Source organism: Bactrocera dorsalis, chromosome 2, assembly GCF_023373825.1.
Source record: "Bactrocera dorsalis isolate Fly_Bdor chromosome 2, ASM2337382v1, whole genome shotgun sequence".
Classification (NCBI taxonomy): Eukaryota; Metazoa; Arthropoda; class Insecta; order Diptera; family Tephritidae; genus Bactrocera; species Bactrocera dorsalis.
In genome coordinates, this window is record NC_064304.1 from 39,792,933 (window position 1) to 39,807,933 (window position 15,001).

Genomic DNA, 15,001 nt, shown 5'->3' on the forward strand with positions numbered 1-15,001 from the left:
AGAGTTTATTTGACCACTGCCCGATTGTTTTTGGCTTGCTCTAGCGTTTATCTTTCTTTATTGACACTGTACTTAGTAACACTTTAGAAGGTTGGACTGTATTAACAAATATTAAAATAATCGCAACATTTTCGAATTGTAACGGTATTTATATGGATCGATTGGTGTTTTAAATTCAGTAACTTGAAGGGCATAGAAACGTAACCACTGATAAGCAAAAAACGCTAAGACACCACAATTTGGAAAATGTCGAATAAAGAAGTATTAATACGTACTAAGCACGAAATTCTTGAAAAAATGGAAAGTCGAAGCGCTTACAATGTTTTAAAAGCTTTTGCGAGAAATTCGAGAAAAGGAATACAATTTTTAGTTTGGGGCTTCTTTATCACGACTTTTCAATTGTTTTATATCCGAATGTCATATAATGTGAATAGGAGCCCTTTAGAGGACACTGTCGAAATAACAGTAAATAAAAGTGCTAGTACAAGTGAGTTTTTGAATTTAAAATAATTATATTATATTGTGCTTAAATATGAAAATAAAATATAATTACATATAATTATAAAATAAAATATTGATTAAGAATCGAAGTCGTATATTACTCTAGGTGTATGTCTTAAAAATCCGCGAAATAAATAAATAATAATAAAAAAGGAATTTTCTCAAAACACCTGCATAAAGAGATTGTGGAGACGTTTAATTTGCGTCACAGGTGAAAAAATGTCATACCTACATACACATCCACATCTAAAATGAAAAAAACGTATTATCACAACGTTTTAATTTGAACTTTTATTGATTATGATTTACTATATCTTATTACAAATACAAATACAATCGTCACCTAAAATGCAGCGTATCATCAAAAACAAATCGACAATCGCTGTCAGAAATAATAACCAATATATAACCATTTTATAATCCAAACTCAAATTTTGTTTCAATATGAGTGGTTTCTATTAATCGTTTTTCCTTCGCCTATAAAATTATGAAAAGTGATGTTACATTATTTTGGATTTTACGGGACTTGCGGTCAATAAAATCGCACCACCAAATATATATTTGAAACAATATCACATAAGCAATTTGTTTATAACAGTAGAATGTTGGGGCTATTTTAATTTCTTTTGCCATATAGTGCAAATTAGTTATGTACAACCATATTTCTGGAAAATGGCCAATTAATTAAAAAAATTAACAAAACTGTACAATCCATGATACTCATGATTTAATAAAAGAAAGCAAACTGAAGTTAATTTAAAACGACTAAATCATTTTCACTACCAACGGCGGAAATGTAGACTTCACAATAGGGTCTTCTAATAACAAGTCGTTTCGCCTTTAGCCTCAATAACTGCTTTAATTCTTGAAGGCGTGGAGTTCACTAGGACCTCATTAGATTCCGTATATAAGAATCATACCAAGCCAGTTCTAACTTCACACTACATTATGTGCCATAACTGCTGAAATCAGGCGAGTTTACACGCCATATACATACATATATACGAGTATGTATGCTATATCTCATAGATTGACCGAAAATTTCGGTATAAGATTTGTTAGACAAACCAAACTACATAGTATATGGGAGTTGTGATGGTATCGAACCGATTTTATTAATTAGTTATTATTATGCCAAAAATATAAAAAAATTGTTCCCTGGGTTTCATAAAGGTATCTCACATGGAATTGCCAATCAATCATGAGGAGTTTAGGAATGTTTAAAAATCCTACTAATTTTTATATAGGGACTAGGTCAAGTTTTCAACCGATAGTATCCATTTTAGGTAAAAAGATATACTGTTATGAGTAAAACATGTTCTGTACTAATAAATGGGAGTCAATTTCAACTAGAAGTGATTGAAAGATAATTATCCGTTTATTTTTAGTCGAGTCACCGCTAACCAGACGGATAGAAAAAACAATAAGAATTTAGGTCCGGGTTGTAACTTGCAAGAATCAACGCCAGGAGATTAAGCGGAATACCTTAAGATGTAAAATGTACTTAGTATTGACCCGATTTTATTCATTAACTATATATCATACCAAAAACTAAAAAATGTTTTCCGGCTTTCATTAAGGTACTCACATACTCGTACAATGACCGATCATATCGACTAAGGTTAGCCGGATGATCGAAAATCCTGAAAATAGTTATATGGGGGCTGGGTCAAGTTTTCATCCGATTCATCTATTTTAGGCACAAAGATACACTGTTATGAGCAAAACACGTTCTGTAATTTTCATTGAGATATCTCAAATATTAGCCAATATAGCATAAAGACAGCTGGAAGTTTGAATATCTTTATATTAGGTATATGGGGGCTCAGGGAAGTATTAACCCGATTCAACCCATTTTTAATACATAGAAATACTATTGTCAGTAAAGGGTTCTGTCTGAATTTCAATTGTCTTATACAGTGACCGCTCGGTCAAAAGTCAACTATATGTAGATAGTGCGGTCTTGAACAATTTTGTTTGGATTCGAATAATATTTGGTTCAAAGGAATTATTAGTGAAAAGTTTTATCCCGTTATATCAATAGCTTCCTGATTTGTTTATTCGAAAGTGTAATTTAAAATTGTTTTATGTGGGAGGTAGACGGGATTGCGGATCGATTTCACCCGTTTTCACACTGTGGCACAGAAATATGAGAAAAATGCCAAGTATAAGTTTAGTCGAAATCGTTCGGTCTGGTTTCGAGACATGGGGTTTCACCAAAAAATGGGCGGTGCCACGCCCATCGTTCTATTTTCACACCGACTCCCATAAAGCCTCGGAGGAAAAATTTAATGTCTCTTCATCATTGCGCTTTTAGTAGTTTTGAACAGTACCGTTATATGAGGAGAAAGTTATCATCCGATTTCATTCATTTTCACACTGTTGGTAGGTCCTCTGGGTAATTTGGTTGTCTTAGCTTTAGCTCCCCCCTAAATGTACATATCTCACATTAAGTGGGGAGCCTGCTTTAGAGGCTTAAAAAAGCAGTGGCCTAATTACATCTATCCACAAATTTTCCTTGTCCTAGGGAGCCCGCATATCAAGTTTCATCAAGATATCTCAATTTACCGCTTTCACAATCGGATGAGACAGTCAGTCACCCGGATTTTAGCTTTTCTCATCATCTTGATCATTTATATAGTATATTTATATATAACCCTATATTTATCTCGCATAGTCTTAGGATAGTTTAAGTTTAGATAGGTACATCCAAAAAATCCTAGCTGTAAGACGAACTACTGGTTCACTAACTTAATATCACAAAAAATACTTCAAACTGCAAGGGAACTTGGGCCCAAAATCTGGCGAAGGAGTGAGTGCCCATTGTAGACACAATTTATGTTTACATACATACAAGTATTTATCGTTTTGTATGAGTTCAAGTTTAATTACCATACATAATAAATATATGTAACAAAAGTGTTATATTAAGGGGTTAGGGGTAATCAGAATTTTCAAAAAATTATTTTTTTTTTGCTTCTCCGTTAAGTGTATTATCTTAAAAAATATTCTCTGAAAATTTCATGTTGATCCATCACACGGAGTTAAATAAAGCGAATACGGTGCTTGTAGCACGATGGTGGTTGAAAATTTGGCGAACAACTCACGAAGAATCAATGCAGTTTGCCACGATGCAGTATCGTTGTGCAAAAAGCAAGAGTTACCGGCACTTAATTCCGCCCTCTTTTTAGCCGCAAACGACGGTTAACACTCAAATAGTATTTCTTGTTAAAAAGTTTGTCTGGTCGGAAGAAATTTGGAGTGCTCGATAATCGAAATAAATTGTAAACATCACTTGATTTTTGACCGGCTTTAACGTGTTTTATCGTTTTCGTCTCATCTTTGCCACAATATTCGCCCGATTAAAAATTAATGTTTCGGGATCTGGAGCATATGTAGGTTCAAGACTATACTTTTTATGATATCCTGGTAGTCGAAAAATATTGTTTCACAGACGTTAACGCGACGCTGTTTTTCGAAAAAATTAAGTGTTTTGAAACTAATCATGCTTTCACATTTCTTGGGTCCAAATGATCTTCTAAAATGGTTTTCACTGATCCTTCTATATTCAAACAATGCCAATAAGATTAGTCAGAGATCGGCGTTTTTCAAGTACCAATGTCTTTATTTTATTGACGACGTGACCATCAGCTGTCCTGGACATGGTTCGTTGTCAACGCGTTTTCAGCCCTCTTTGTATAATGTGTAGCAATCAAACACACTTGCTCGCGACAAACAATTTTTACCGAGGGTCTTTTCTAAAGTCTTGAACATTTCGGCACCAGAAGTTTGATTCCGTACACAAAATTTATTGGAAGTTCTTCGTTGAATAGTTTTACTCATCGTAAAAATCGCCGAATGCACTTTATGTACTTTAACAAGTAAGGAAGGGCTAAGTTCGGGTGTCACCGAACATTTTATACTCTCGCATGATAAAATGATAATCGAGATTTCATTATCCGTCATTTACATATTTTTTTAAACGTGATACCTCAGCTCAAATACTGTATTTGTGTAAAGTTTTATTCCGCTATCATCATTGGTTCCTAATGTATATATTATACAGAGAAGACATCAGATGGAATTCAAAATAGCGTTATATTGGAAGAAGGCGTGGTTGTGAACCGATTTCACCCATATTTCGTACATATCATCAGGGTGCCAAGAAAATATTATATATGAATTTCCTGAGATATGGTTTTTGGTCCATAAGTGGGCGACGCCACGCCCATTTTAAATTTTTATTAAAAGCGTGAGTGCAGCTTCCTTCTGCCATTTCTTCCGTAAAATTTTGTGTTTCTGACGTCTTTTGTTAGTCGGTTAACACACTTTTAGTGATTTTTAACATAACCTTTGTATGGGAGGAGGGCGTGGTTATTATCCGATTTCTTCAATTTTTGAACTGTATGTGGAAATGTCTGAAGGAAATGACTCTATAGAGTTTGGTTGACGTAGCTATAGTAGTTTCCGAGATATGTACAAAAAACTTAGTAGGGGGCGGGGCCACGCCCACTTTTCCAAAAAAATTACGTCAAAATATGCCCCTCCCTAATGCGATCCTTTGTACCAAATTTCACTTTAATATCTTTATTTATGGCTTAGTTATGACACTTTATTCTTCTTATGGAGCCAAGAAATACGTGTACCAAGTTTCATCATGATATCTCAATTTTTACTCAAGTTACAGCTTGCACGGACGGACGGATGGACAGACAGACATCCGGATTTCAACTCTACTCGTCACACTGATCACTTTGGTATATATAACCCTATATCTGACTCTTTTAGTTTTAGGACTTACAAACAACCATTATGTGAACAAAACTATAATACTCTCCTTAGCAACTTTGTTGCGAGAGTATAAAAAGACAAGCGTATACTAAACACTAATGATTATTTTGATGTGACATTTGGCACAGATGTCGCTGATAGTTATTCCAAACTAGAAAAAAAAATTTCGACGAATGGGTTTTTGTTCGAAATTTAAGTTGAAAAGTCTTACTACTTTTTGCCCACATGGGTTTTTGGCTTAAAGTTTAATTAAATATAATACAATAAAGTACAACACACAGTCCAACTATAAATATAATATAGCTGCCTTCGATTCGCAGAAGGAAAGTGTTGATTCGAACGCATAAACTCGTATAATACATAAATATACTGAATAGGCACCAAAAGGAGTTATACTACTCTAACGGGAAATAAACTAAATAATTTAGTTGGTGTTTTTATCTGCGAATTTTGGAAAGAAGAGCGAAGTCAAGGTATTATGTGCCGAGAAACGACGAATCAACATACTAATTTCCTAATGTTGTTGAAAAAACAATAAAAATATGTTTGTAGGTACTATTAGGAATTACTTGCAGTATACACAATTTTTGCAGAGCTTTTTAATGTCACAGACTCATACCTTAGCATGGCAAATGATAATGAAACGCAAACCAAATACTTTATCTACACATCACAGTGTCGAATTCCCTATGTGGATCCTTTCGACGGGGGTGTGTCAGAATTCTTTAACCCAAAAGATTTTAAATACACCAATTGTGCAAACGACGAATCATTCATAACAATCAACTATCAGGTTCATGGACGACAATACCTTCTACACATGAATATGGAGGCAATAGAAAGAGCCGTTAAGCCGTTAAATGCCAGCACGAGGGATGTGCGCTGTTGCTATCAGCAAATAGTCAGAGCTGAAATCGGTGGAAAGACTGACAGCAATTATAAGTAAGTGATTTTCTATTTCTGCAAATACTTTTGTGTAATTTTATGTCCTAAAAGGAGTTAAATACTTTCTGAAAATATAATAATAAACTTCCGAATATCAAAATATATAAAAAATTGCATATGTGTACTAAAATTCGGTGATAAAATAACTGTAAACATTTTTCAGGCTTTTAAATTGCGTAATATTCCATCAGAACTTTATCGTGCCTCAACACATCGATTACATAATTACAGAGTGTTACGTTGATAAGGAATCAAAGAGAACTATACAAAAGGACGCCTTTTCTTTTATACAGACACCCACAGTGGTTCAGCTGAAAAATGTTACCGGATCTGCAAGTAAAAACCAATCGGCGGTACTAGATGCAATTAAGCCAAGCGTTTTATTGTTTGGCATTGACGCTTTGTCGCGCATAAACCTGCGACGCACTATGCCACTGACATTTAAGTACCTGCAAAGTAACCAATGGTTTGAGTTGCAGGGTTAGACAATAGACAATAGAATTGCCTTTGCACTGCGACCTTGGGTCTATTGTGCCCTCTCCTAACTCACAGGGACTCACCAAGCCCCGGCAAATCGATAAATTCTAGTATTTTGTTGGGAGCTAGTGAGTAGATGTGATCCCTATCCGGAAATATAATTCCAAGGGCCTTAGACCTGCGTCTGCAGACTGCGTTGCAGTCGATTAGCAGGTGCTCTGGGGTTTCAGGTTCCCTGTCGCAGAACCGGCGGTTAGAGCAAGAGGCAAGTCCTAGGTTGAATAGGTGCCTTTTCAACTTGCGACCAAGAGCCTGAGTTTGATCCTTGGGAGGTTGATTATCGATCTAAACCTATTGAGGTTGTACCCCCCTATCAGCAACTTGGCATGCCGCATACCATGCGCCCGTTGCCAATGACCTTCTCTACCCACTCTTTCTTCCTTACGGAGGAGCTCCTTTATAGTGTGGGGGCCCACCCCAGTGAACGGTTCGGGCCCTACCATATTTGTGGAGGCTGCAGAGCGGGCGAGCTCGTCAGCCAGTTCATTGCCGGCTATGCCTCTATGACCAGGTACCCAAATTAGGTGTAGGTGGAACTGCGATCCCTGTACCAATACCTTCCGACGTCTTAGAGCCGTCAGTGTACCACTTCAGTGTACTATCCCTCAGCATCAGCTCAAGAGTGGAGTCATTCCACTCGCTCTTGCTGCCAAGGGTAACCTTGAACTTCCTCGTGCAATTTATTGTTTTTGTAATCCCGTCCTTCGGGAGGAGGGCAATTGGATTGTTGCCACTTATCATCTTCATCCTCTGGGACGAGATTATTTTCCCTTTACCGCATCCCTCTGCCGTTATTTGCAGGAGTGAATGCTTGGCTACTTGATCGATCACTATGTGGAGCGGTGTGAGTTCCAGCAGGACCTCCAGCGCCGCTGTTGGGCAGGTTCGCATAGCGCCAGTTTGCTTCGATAGTTTCATCACCACCGAGGCCGTTGCCGCCACAGAGGCCCAGGACACCGCTCCATATGTGACTATCGGTCGCACAATCATGGTGTACAACCACCTGACAATCCTTGGCTTGCAACCCCAGGATTTTCCTGCCAGCCGATTGCACACCATTAGAGCCTTTGTCGCCTTGACCAGCGTTTGGTTCACATGCTGCTTCCACCGCAAAGTGGAATCCAGAGTGAGACCGAGATATTTTACCTTGCTGGTCATCTCAATCACTCTACCCCCAAGTGTGAGGTTCCTAAGCCCGGGTAGGTATCTTCGCTTCGTGAACGGGACGATGGTAGTCTTCGACGGATGCCGTTGTCGGTTAGCAGTGCTAACAGGTCGTCAACGACAAGGCTCCATAGCAGGGGCGATAGTACACCACCTTGCGGACAGCCTCTTGTTGTGCATAGACGAATCTTTGTGCCCCTGCTGTGGTCTCAGCAATCCTGGTGCGCAGTACCGCCTCTATCCATCTACGTACCGGTGCTGCCACATTCCTACCCTCCAGTGCCATTGCTACACTTCTATGAGAAGTGTTGTCAAAAGCTCCCTCGATATCCAAAAAGGCGCATAGCATAACTTCCCCTTTCTCCAGTGAACTCTCTATCTCGGAGGTCAACTGGTACAGAGCCGTGTTAGTTGATCTGCCAGCTCTGTATGCATGCTGAGCCGCATGGAAGGGTGCAGTCTTCATCGCCTTCGACCTTAAATGATGATCTATTATCTTCTCCATAGTTTTCAGTAGGAAGGAGGTTAGGCTAGACTCTCCACTGCGAGACCAGCCCTGTAGCAGGTTCATTACTGAGGGTGATGTCCAACACTTTCCTCCTGCTTATAGTTATGAATGTGGGTTCACACCCTACATTCTCTATCGCTAAATTTCTACCTACTATATATTCTAACAGGGACTCACCTCTCGCGTTGCAGTCGGTGCTGCCCCATTCCGTATGGTGGGCGTTCGCGTCGCAACCGATGATAAGGGGGAGCTTGTGCAGACTTCAGTGCTCCACCAGCCTTTCCACTGAGTCCGGGGGTGCCGTTGCTGCCTCCCCTGGAAAGTATGCTGAGGCCAGGACGAAGTCTTTGCCCTCAGTGTCCCTAGCCTGCACCGCCACCAAATCCTGCGTCAGAAACTCTGAAATGCAAAAGAAATCAATATTGCTTCTGACAACTATACACGTCCTAGGCCTCTCGCTAGAGAGGTCCCAGATTACCTTGTTTGCCTCCGTCTTAAGGCCCTTTATCTCTCCTTTATAGACCCAAGGCTCTTAGATCAGCAGTGTGCCCAGTTTCTCAGCAGTGAACCTGCTTGTTATGACAGCTGAGGCTGCCGCCGCATGATGCAGGTTCACTTGGGCAATTTCCATGTTGACGGCCATCATAATCTGGGCTCGAGGAAAGAAAGATCCTCTGCCTTTGCGTCTGCGCCCCGCACCCTCTTGGATCGGGGGGGCTCCTGCGGCGTGATTTGGCCGCTTTTCCGCTTTTCGGCCTGGGCACATGAGCCTGCGGGCAATGCCCTGCTGTCGCCCCGCCTAGCGGTCAGCGTTGTGCTGACCGGGCCACGGCCGCTGCTACCGCTGCCCTGCGCGCGAGCTGGCGCGTTGTTGTCGCGCCCATTTGCCGGGGTTACGTTGCTCCATTGGCTCTTGCTCCTGGCTAGAGCCTCCGCCGCCTCCGGGGTTTTCCCATCGCGGAGGTGCCATAGGAACTACCTCATGGTGGAGCCACTCACACTCACACCCGCCGGGTTGGCCAGCTTCTGGGAGGGGGCGTTGCCCACCTCTTCTGCGCCTTCTCCTCCTTCTCCTTTTTGCGCACGACACGACTCGCCCGAGGCCGCCCTACTGCACCCTCCGGCGGGGGTCTTGACGACGCTCGTTGACGCTGCAGCGGCACCAGGCGTTACCACCAGGTGAGCTCCGCTGCAAGAGGGCACGTCGTCATCATCCTCCCTGGCGTGCTCCTCAAACAGCGAACGCTCCTCTGGCGTGAGAGCGCCAAGGTAGCTAAACTTTCGCCTAGCCCCTCGACCCCCCTTACCTTCCGCTGCCCCGATCTCCTTCTCCTTTTCCGCTTCCGTTGTCCTTTGTCGTTGCCTTTGTCCGTCATCAAATCCAAATTTAGTGTTTGTTTTTGTGTTGTATTGTTGTCCATCTTTTTCTTACGACACTTGGCTCAACAGGGTGAGCTGTCGGGTCTACTATCTGTCTGGGGAATAGGAAGGTCCGCCACGCCAGAGCCCCTTGGCGCGGTAAGGCCACCGTTACCTCCCAATTCGGCCCGGTGTTGGGAAGGCTCCGCTAAAATACAGCCACATTTACCTCCTGACTGCAAAGTTCCAATGGGCACGGGAGTCGCATAACACCCTGGATTAGGAGGTGGTAGCTCTTGGTTAGCACACGCATGCGGCACCCGACATCCCGCATGGTCCGTGCTTAACAGCACCAACCACAAAGGATTGGGGGGGCGCCGATATGCCTTGCGCCTAAGCCCCTGCACCACGACAAGGTGCCTCCTATTCGCAGGAGTAATAATAAGGTAAGTTTTCTCATCAAATTTGCATCCTTTTGAAAGCGAAAGTATTCTAGAACGTTCGATCTATTACGTTCGATCTATTACTTTCGGATCATGGTATGCGTTGGGGTCCATTATTGCAGTTAAAATCAGGATTCTTGGAAGAACGATTACCCACAATGTTTATATCGATACCGTCGTGGTACCAAAACAAATATCCGGATTTTATGAAAAACCTACAAATAAATCAGCGGCGTTTAACGACACCCTATGACATTTATGCGACCATGAAACATATACTCGAGGTGGTTGAACCGGAAAAAGAATTTCCTTACCTCAATGGCACCATACATGGTGTAAGCATTTTTCGTGAAATACCAGAGGATCGCACCTGTGATAATGCCGGCATTCCCGAGCATTGGTGCGCTTGTGTACCATATGAAATTGTGCCCACAAGTGATGAAGTCGCGAAGAATGTAACGGCATTAGTGTTAGGCGAAATGATTCAATATCTGGTTAATAAAAATATTAGCGACAAATGTGCCGAATTAAAATTAGAAACAATCGACAGTTCTCAAACGAAAATGATCAAAATACCGAATGAGTCCACATACCGTATAAGTTTCGAAGCCAATCCGGAAAAAGTGAGATTTCAGGCTACGTTCGTTTATAATATAACAACAAATACAATCAAAACAGACGTGGAAGATATCTCGCGTCTAGATTCGTATGCAAAAACTTCCAACTGCATTGATTTGAAAGAGGAAAAGAAATATTGCATTTGTAACAAATAATGCTACGAATACGATTTGAGGAAAGCTTCGAATAGTTTCAACCTCCCAAGAGGTAAAAGTGGATGCAAAATTTATAAATGTAAATAGTAGTTTTAAAACCTTATTAACTAAGTACTTAGTTTTAGTATATTTTTCATTTATGTTTATTATGGAGAAATACACATTTTGTAATACTGTTATGGTTTTGTTTTCGTCGCGGCGATTCAAAAGGCTTAGGTGATGTGGGAGGTTAATTATTTGTAGAACCAAACGAAGTAATTTTATGATGCTACTCTCATAGAACAAAACTGTTGGCCGTTCCGATCTTTACAAGCTCCTCTTGAGGCGAAGTTTTCACCAGCAAAATCATTCGCAAGCTGTGAGGTGGATGTACTATCGTACGTGTATTGCCCATTGTAACGCATTTCCTCTCCGATTTGCCAAAGGTTGTCCTGTTTGTGTGATTGCTTCCTTCAAAATTAAGAGTATGGCCGTAAAATATCATAGTATACATATAACCATCAATTCTGGCTTGGTCACCCTTTGTACTGACCATTTTTCCTTGTCGTAAACGTAAGTGATCAACTTATTATCACACGTAATCATTCGGATCAAGTGATTGGTTTGCAGCGGTCCCTGAGGTCGTTTGCATTAACTTATGGTCCATCGGTACATCGAACTTCTCTTTGCACCACCCTTACTGAAAATGTTCTAACTTGTTTTTTGACTCGAAAATTTCTATAATTTTATCGATACTTCGGCAAATGGGCTTTTAGAATATTGTACACCTTTGACGTCCAAATTGCCGGAATAGAATGAACAAAAGAAAAATTGCATGTGATTGACTGTTACAGTATTAGCGCTATAAACACTATTCGGTTTTTATGCCGACTTTCTAATACAGTGAAATAAGAAATTATCTTGTAATATGTTGAACACTGCAGTTGCCAATATCTAAACCTGGTCCGTTTGCGGTACGAGAGCTGTTATATATATTTCTGGCCTAATAATGAAAATAGGAATATTTATCAACGAAAATGGTTTTATTGTTTTTCAAAATATTCTCCATCAAGATTTATACACTTTTGCATGCGCTCAAACCAATTTTCGAAGCACTTTTTCCACTCCGATTGAGACACCTCCAAAACATGGTTTTTGAATGCAGCAACAGCATCTTCTGGCGACGAAAATCGTTGACCACGCATTATTTTCTTGATGTGTGGGAATAAAAAGAAGTCATTGGGTGCCAAGTCAAGGCTGTACGGCGGATGACCCATCAATTCGACGTTTTGGCCGGTCAAAAAGGTGCTGGTTTGAGCCGATGTGTGAGAGCTCGCATTGCCATGGTGCACAATGATTCGTCTTCTCTTGTTCGTTTTTCGAATTTCTCCGAAGACTTCAGGCAAACAAATGGTGGTATACCACTCAGAATTGACCGTCCTACGTTACTGAAGCGGAGCAGTCGCCACGTGACCAGTCGCCTTATTTAATTATGTGGGAGCTGTAACCAAGTTTGGTGTTGGGCCGCTAATTATACTAATAATATCTGTGAATGCCGAAATATAAATTGGAATTTTGATAGAAGGCGTTTTGCCAACTATTGAGCAGCTGTTCGAACACGTCCAAAAAGTTTATTTTCAGGATATCTCAGCCCCTTGTCCTAGAGCCAAAGCGGTAACCAGGGCACAAAAATATTGAAATAGATTTTTCAATAATTTATTACAAACACTAACAGGTTACAAAACAAAAAGATTTTTATGGAATAGGGTCTCTCACGTGGCCAGGAAACAGTTCAGATCTCAATCCAATTATGAACTGCTGGCATTATTTGAGCAAAATGGTGGGCAAAATGATAAGAGAAAAGCGTCTAAAAAGTCGAAAAGAAATAGAAAACATTGTTGAAGCTGTGCGGAATGAAGAAATTAATAAAAATTATTTTTAACGCTTTTTTGAATCCCTGCCTAAACAAATAGCCGAGGTTCTTAGGAGGAGGGGGTGTCCTACAAAATACTAAGAATTTTTTTACGCAAAATATGTTATTTTGATTCTTAATGTATTCTAATGCTAAATAAAAATCATATAAAACATAAAATATGTAAATAACTTGTTTAAAAATTACATTATTGTTTATAACAAAATTTACTTCTGTGGTTTGTTATGTGTGTGTTTTTACATTTTTATCTATAACAAGTGTTAAACTATAAGTTTTTTATATAAAAATGCTTGGAACATAAACTAGATAAAAGTGGTTAACCCTCAAAGGAAAATGTTTATCTTAGAATAATATGAATCCAAGTTTTGTGCTATATAAAAGCAATCTGTCGAGTGCGTGTTTTTTTTTTCGCTGAGTGTACGTATTCAGACGTTGAGTGTTAGTTAAGCCAGCCAACAAAGAGCACTAATAGAGCATGCTGTCTAAAGAGGCGTTACTGATACGCCATGTCACACAATATTATTAATTGTAATTATTATTTTCAAATCTAAATCAGCTGTTATATAATCAAAAAATTATCGATAACTAAATAAAAAAAAATTTAAATTAAATAATGTTTTAAGTGTTAGATTTTTATTAGAAAACGTTAATATTATTGAAATCTTGTTTGTGAATAACAAAATATTTTTTATTAGTTATTATTTAAATTTGTAGTTATTAACACACAACTAAATATACAAAACACATTTTTTGATAGTGAGTTAAAACTTTGACAAATTAGGAAAATATTTATTTTTACTGTTAGGAATTGCATTATTTAATTCACAATTTTAGATAAATATTGGAAATGAATATTAATTGAATATTATAAAGGTGAGCTTCGAAGCCATATACAATATTTGGTTATTACAGACAGATCAAAGAAAACAAATACTTTCTAATATTAGTTAAAGCATTATATAGTAAAATGTTAAGTGATTTTAAAAGATATGCATGCTTATCTTTTCAAAAGCTTTACCCTTGGCATATTCGATTTCTAAAATTTCTACTAGTGTTCAAAATTGAACATGTTCGTTGCTGCCAAAAGCACGGACAACAATATTATATTTAAACCTTTTATATATTATGTTAAATAAGATAAGAAATAATCTTACTATTGATACAGTCCACTAATATTAGATATTTATGTTCAAATATATTGAACATACACACATACATATATATTTAGTTATTTAGGATATTTTGAAAAATAGTATATAAGGTTTCCAAATTACTAAATAAAACCAGAATGAAATATTCTCAGCTCGACTAAAGACGTTTTTTAATTCCCCCCACCAGTGGTAAGGATTACTAAAATCTTTGTTGAGTTTAAGTTTGATCTTACAAATCAAACAGTTTGATATATAATTTCAAACAACTAGTTTATACATACAGGCATGGAATTTTACCGCAGTAATAAGTATGGCTTTTTGTCATTGAACGACGCCACGCGCCGTTAGAATAAATAATGCATGATGTTGTTGTTGTTGTTGTTGTAGCGGCTGAATTATAATGCGTGATGTCAATATGCTTGCTGATGAGAGAAACACGCGTAAGCGTTGGCGATAATGGAGAAAGTCCAGTATGCTTAAGAAAAAAACGGTATTAAAAAATATACACGCAAACTCTAATTTACTCGTGATGAAAGCCTCATCCTCTCTTAAATTTAACGCTCTCAACGCACTTGAAAATTGTTCGAACTTCTTGTTATCTTTTTACTTGGTGCGTGTGTAGCTCAATTGGGGTTTTCAAATATCCAGAAGCTCTTCCGATTCGCATGTGGATAGATAGCTAAACTGTGTTTGTCCTTCTTTGAATTGAAACACATGTTGTTATTTGCCAATGCCAAACCGCCAATAATTAAATATTGATATTAAATTGTTTGTTTTACTTTCTTTCTTTTAATTTTAATAAGTACTATGTCGTTATTATTTCAACGGTCGTCATTATATATTCCTTCATTCCTTCCTCTTCTTTACGGGCGTAGACACCGCTTACGCGGTTATAGCCCAGTTAGCAACAGCGCCTC

At 38.9% G+C, this 15,001-nt stretch overlaps 1 protein-coding gene across 1 annotated transcript; it reads left to right on the top strand.

The window, feature by feature from the left end:
- LOC115066318 (uncharacterized) lies at positions 1–11,119 on the top strand. The gene is made up of 5 exons (XM_049449736.1): positions 1–487; positions 5,886–6,234; positions 6,401–6,709; positions 10,239–10,251; positions 10,302–11,119. The coding sequence occupies exons 1-5, from the start codon at positions 247–249 to the stop codon at positions 11,019–11,021; spliced, it is 1,632 nt and encodes a 543-aa protein (XP_049305693.1). The 5' UTR covers positions 1–246; the 3' UTR covers positions 11,022–11,119.
- The last annotated feature ends 3,882 nt before the right edge of the window (positions 11,120–15,001 follow it).

What these genes read in the sequence shown, in the direction of transcription:
- LOC115066318 (XM_049449736.1), top strand. Translation starts at nt 247, where the DNA reads ATGTCGAATAAAGAAGTATTAATACGTACTAAGCACGAAATTCTTGAA. An exon ending in AAATAAAAGTGCTAGTACAA is followed by an intron (nt 488 to 5,885) that starts GTGAGTTTTTGA and finishes CAATTTTTGCAG; the next exon opens with AGCTTTTTAATGTCACAGAC. An exon ending in AAGACTGACAGCAATTATAA is followed by an intron (nt 6,235 to 6,400) that starts GTAAGTGATTTT and finishes AACATTTTTCAG; the next exon opens with GCTTTTAAATTGCGTAATAT.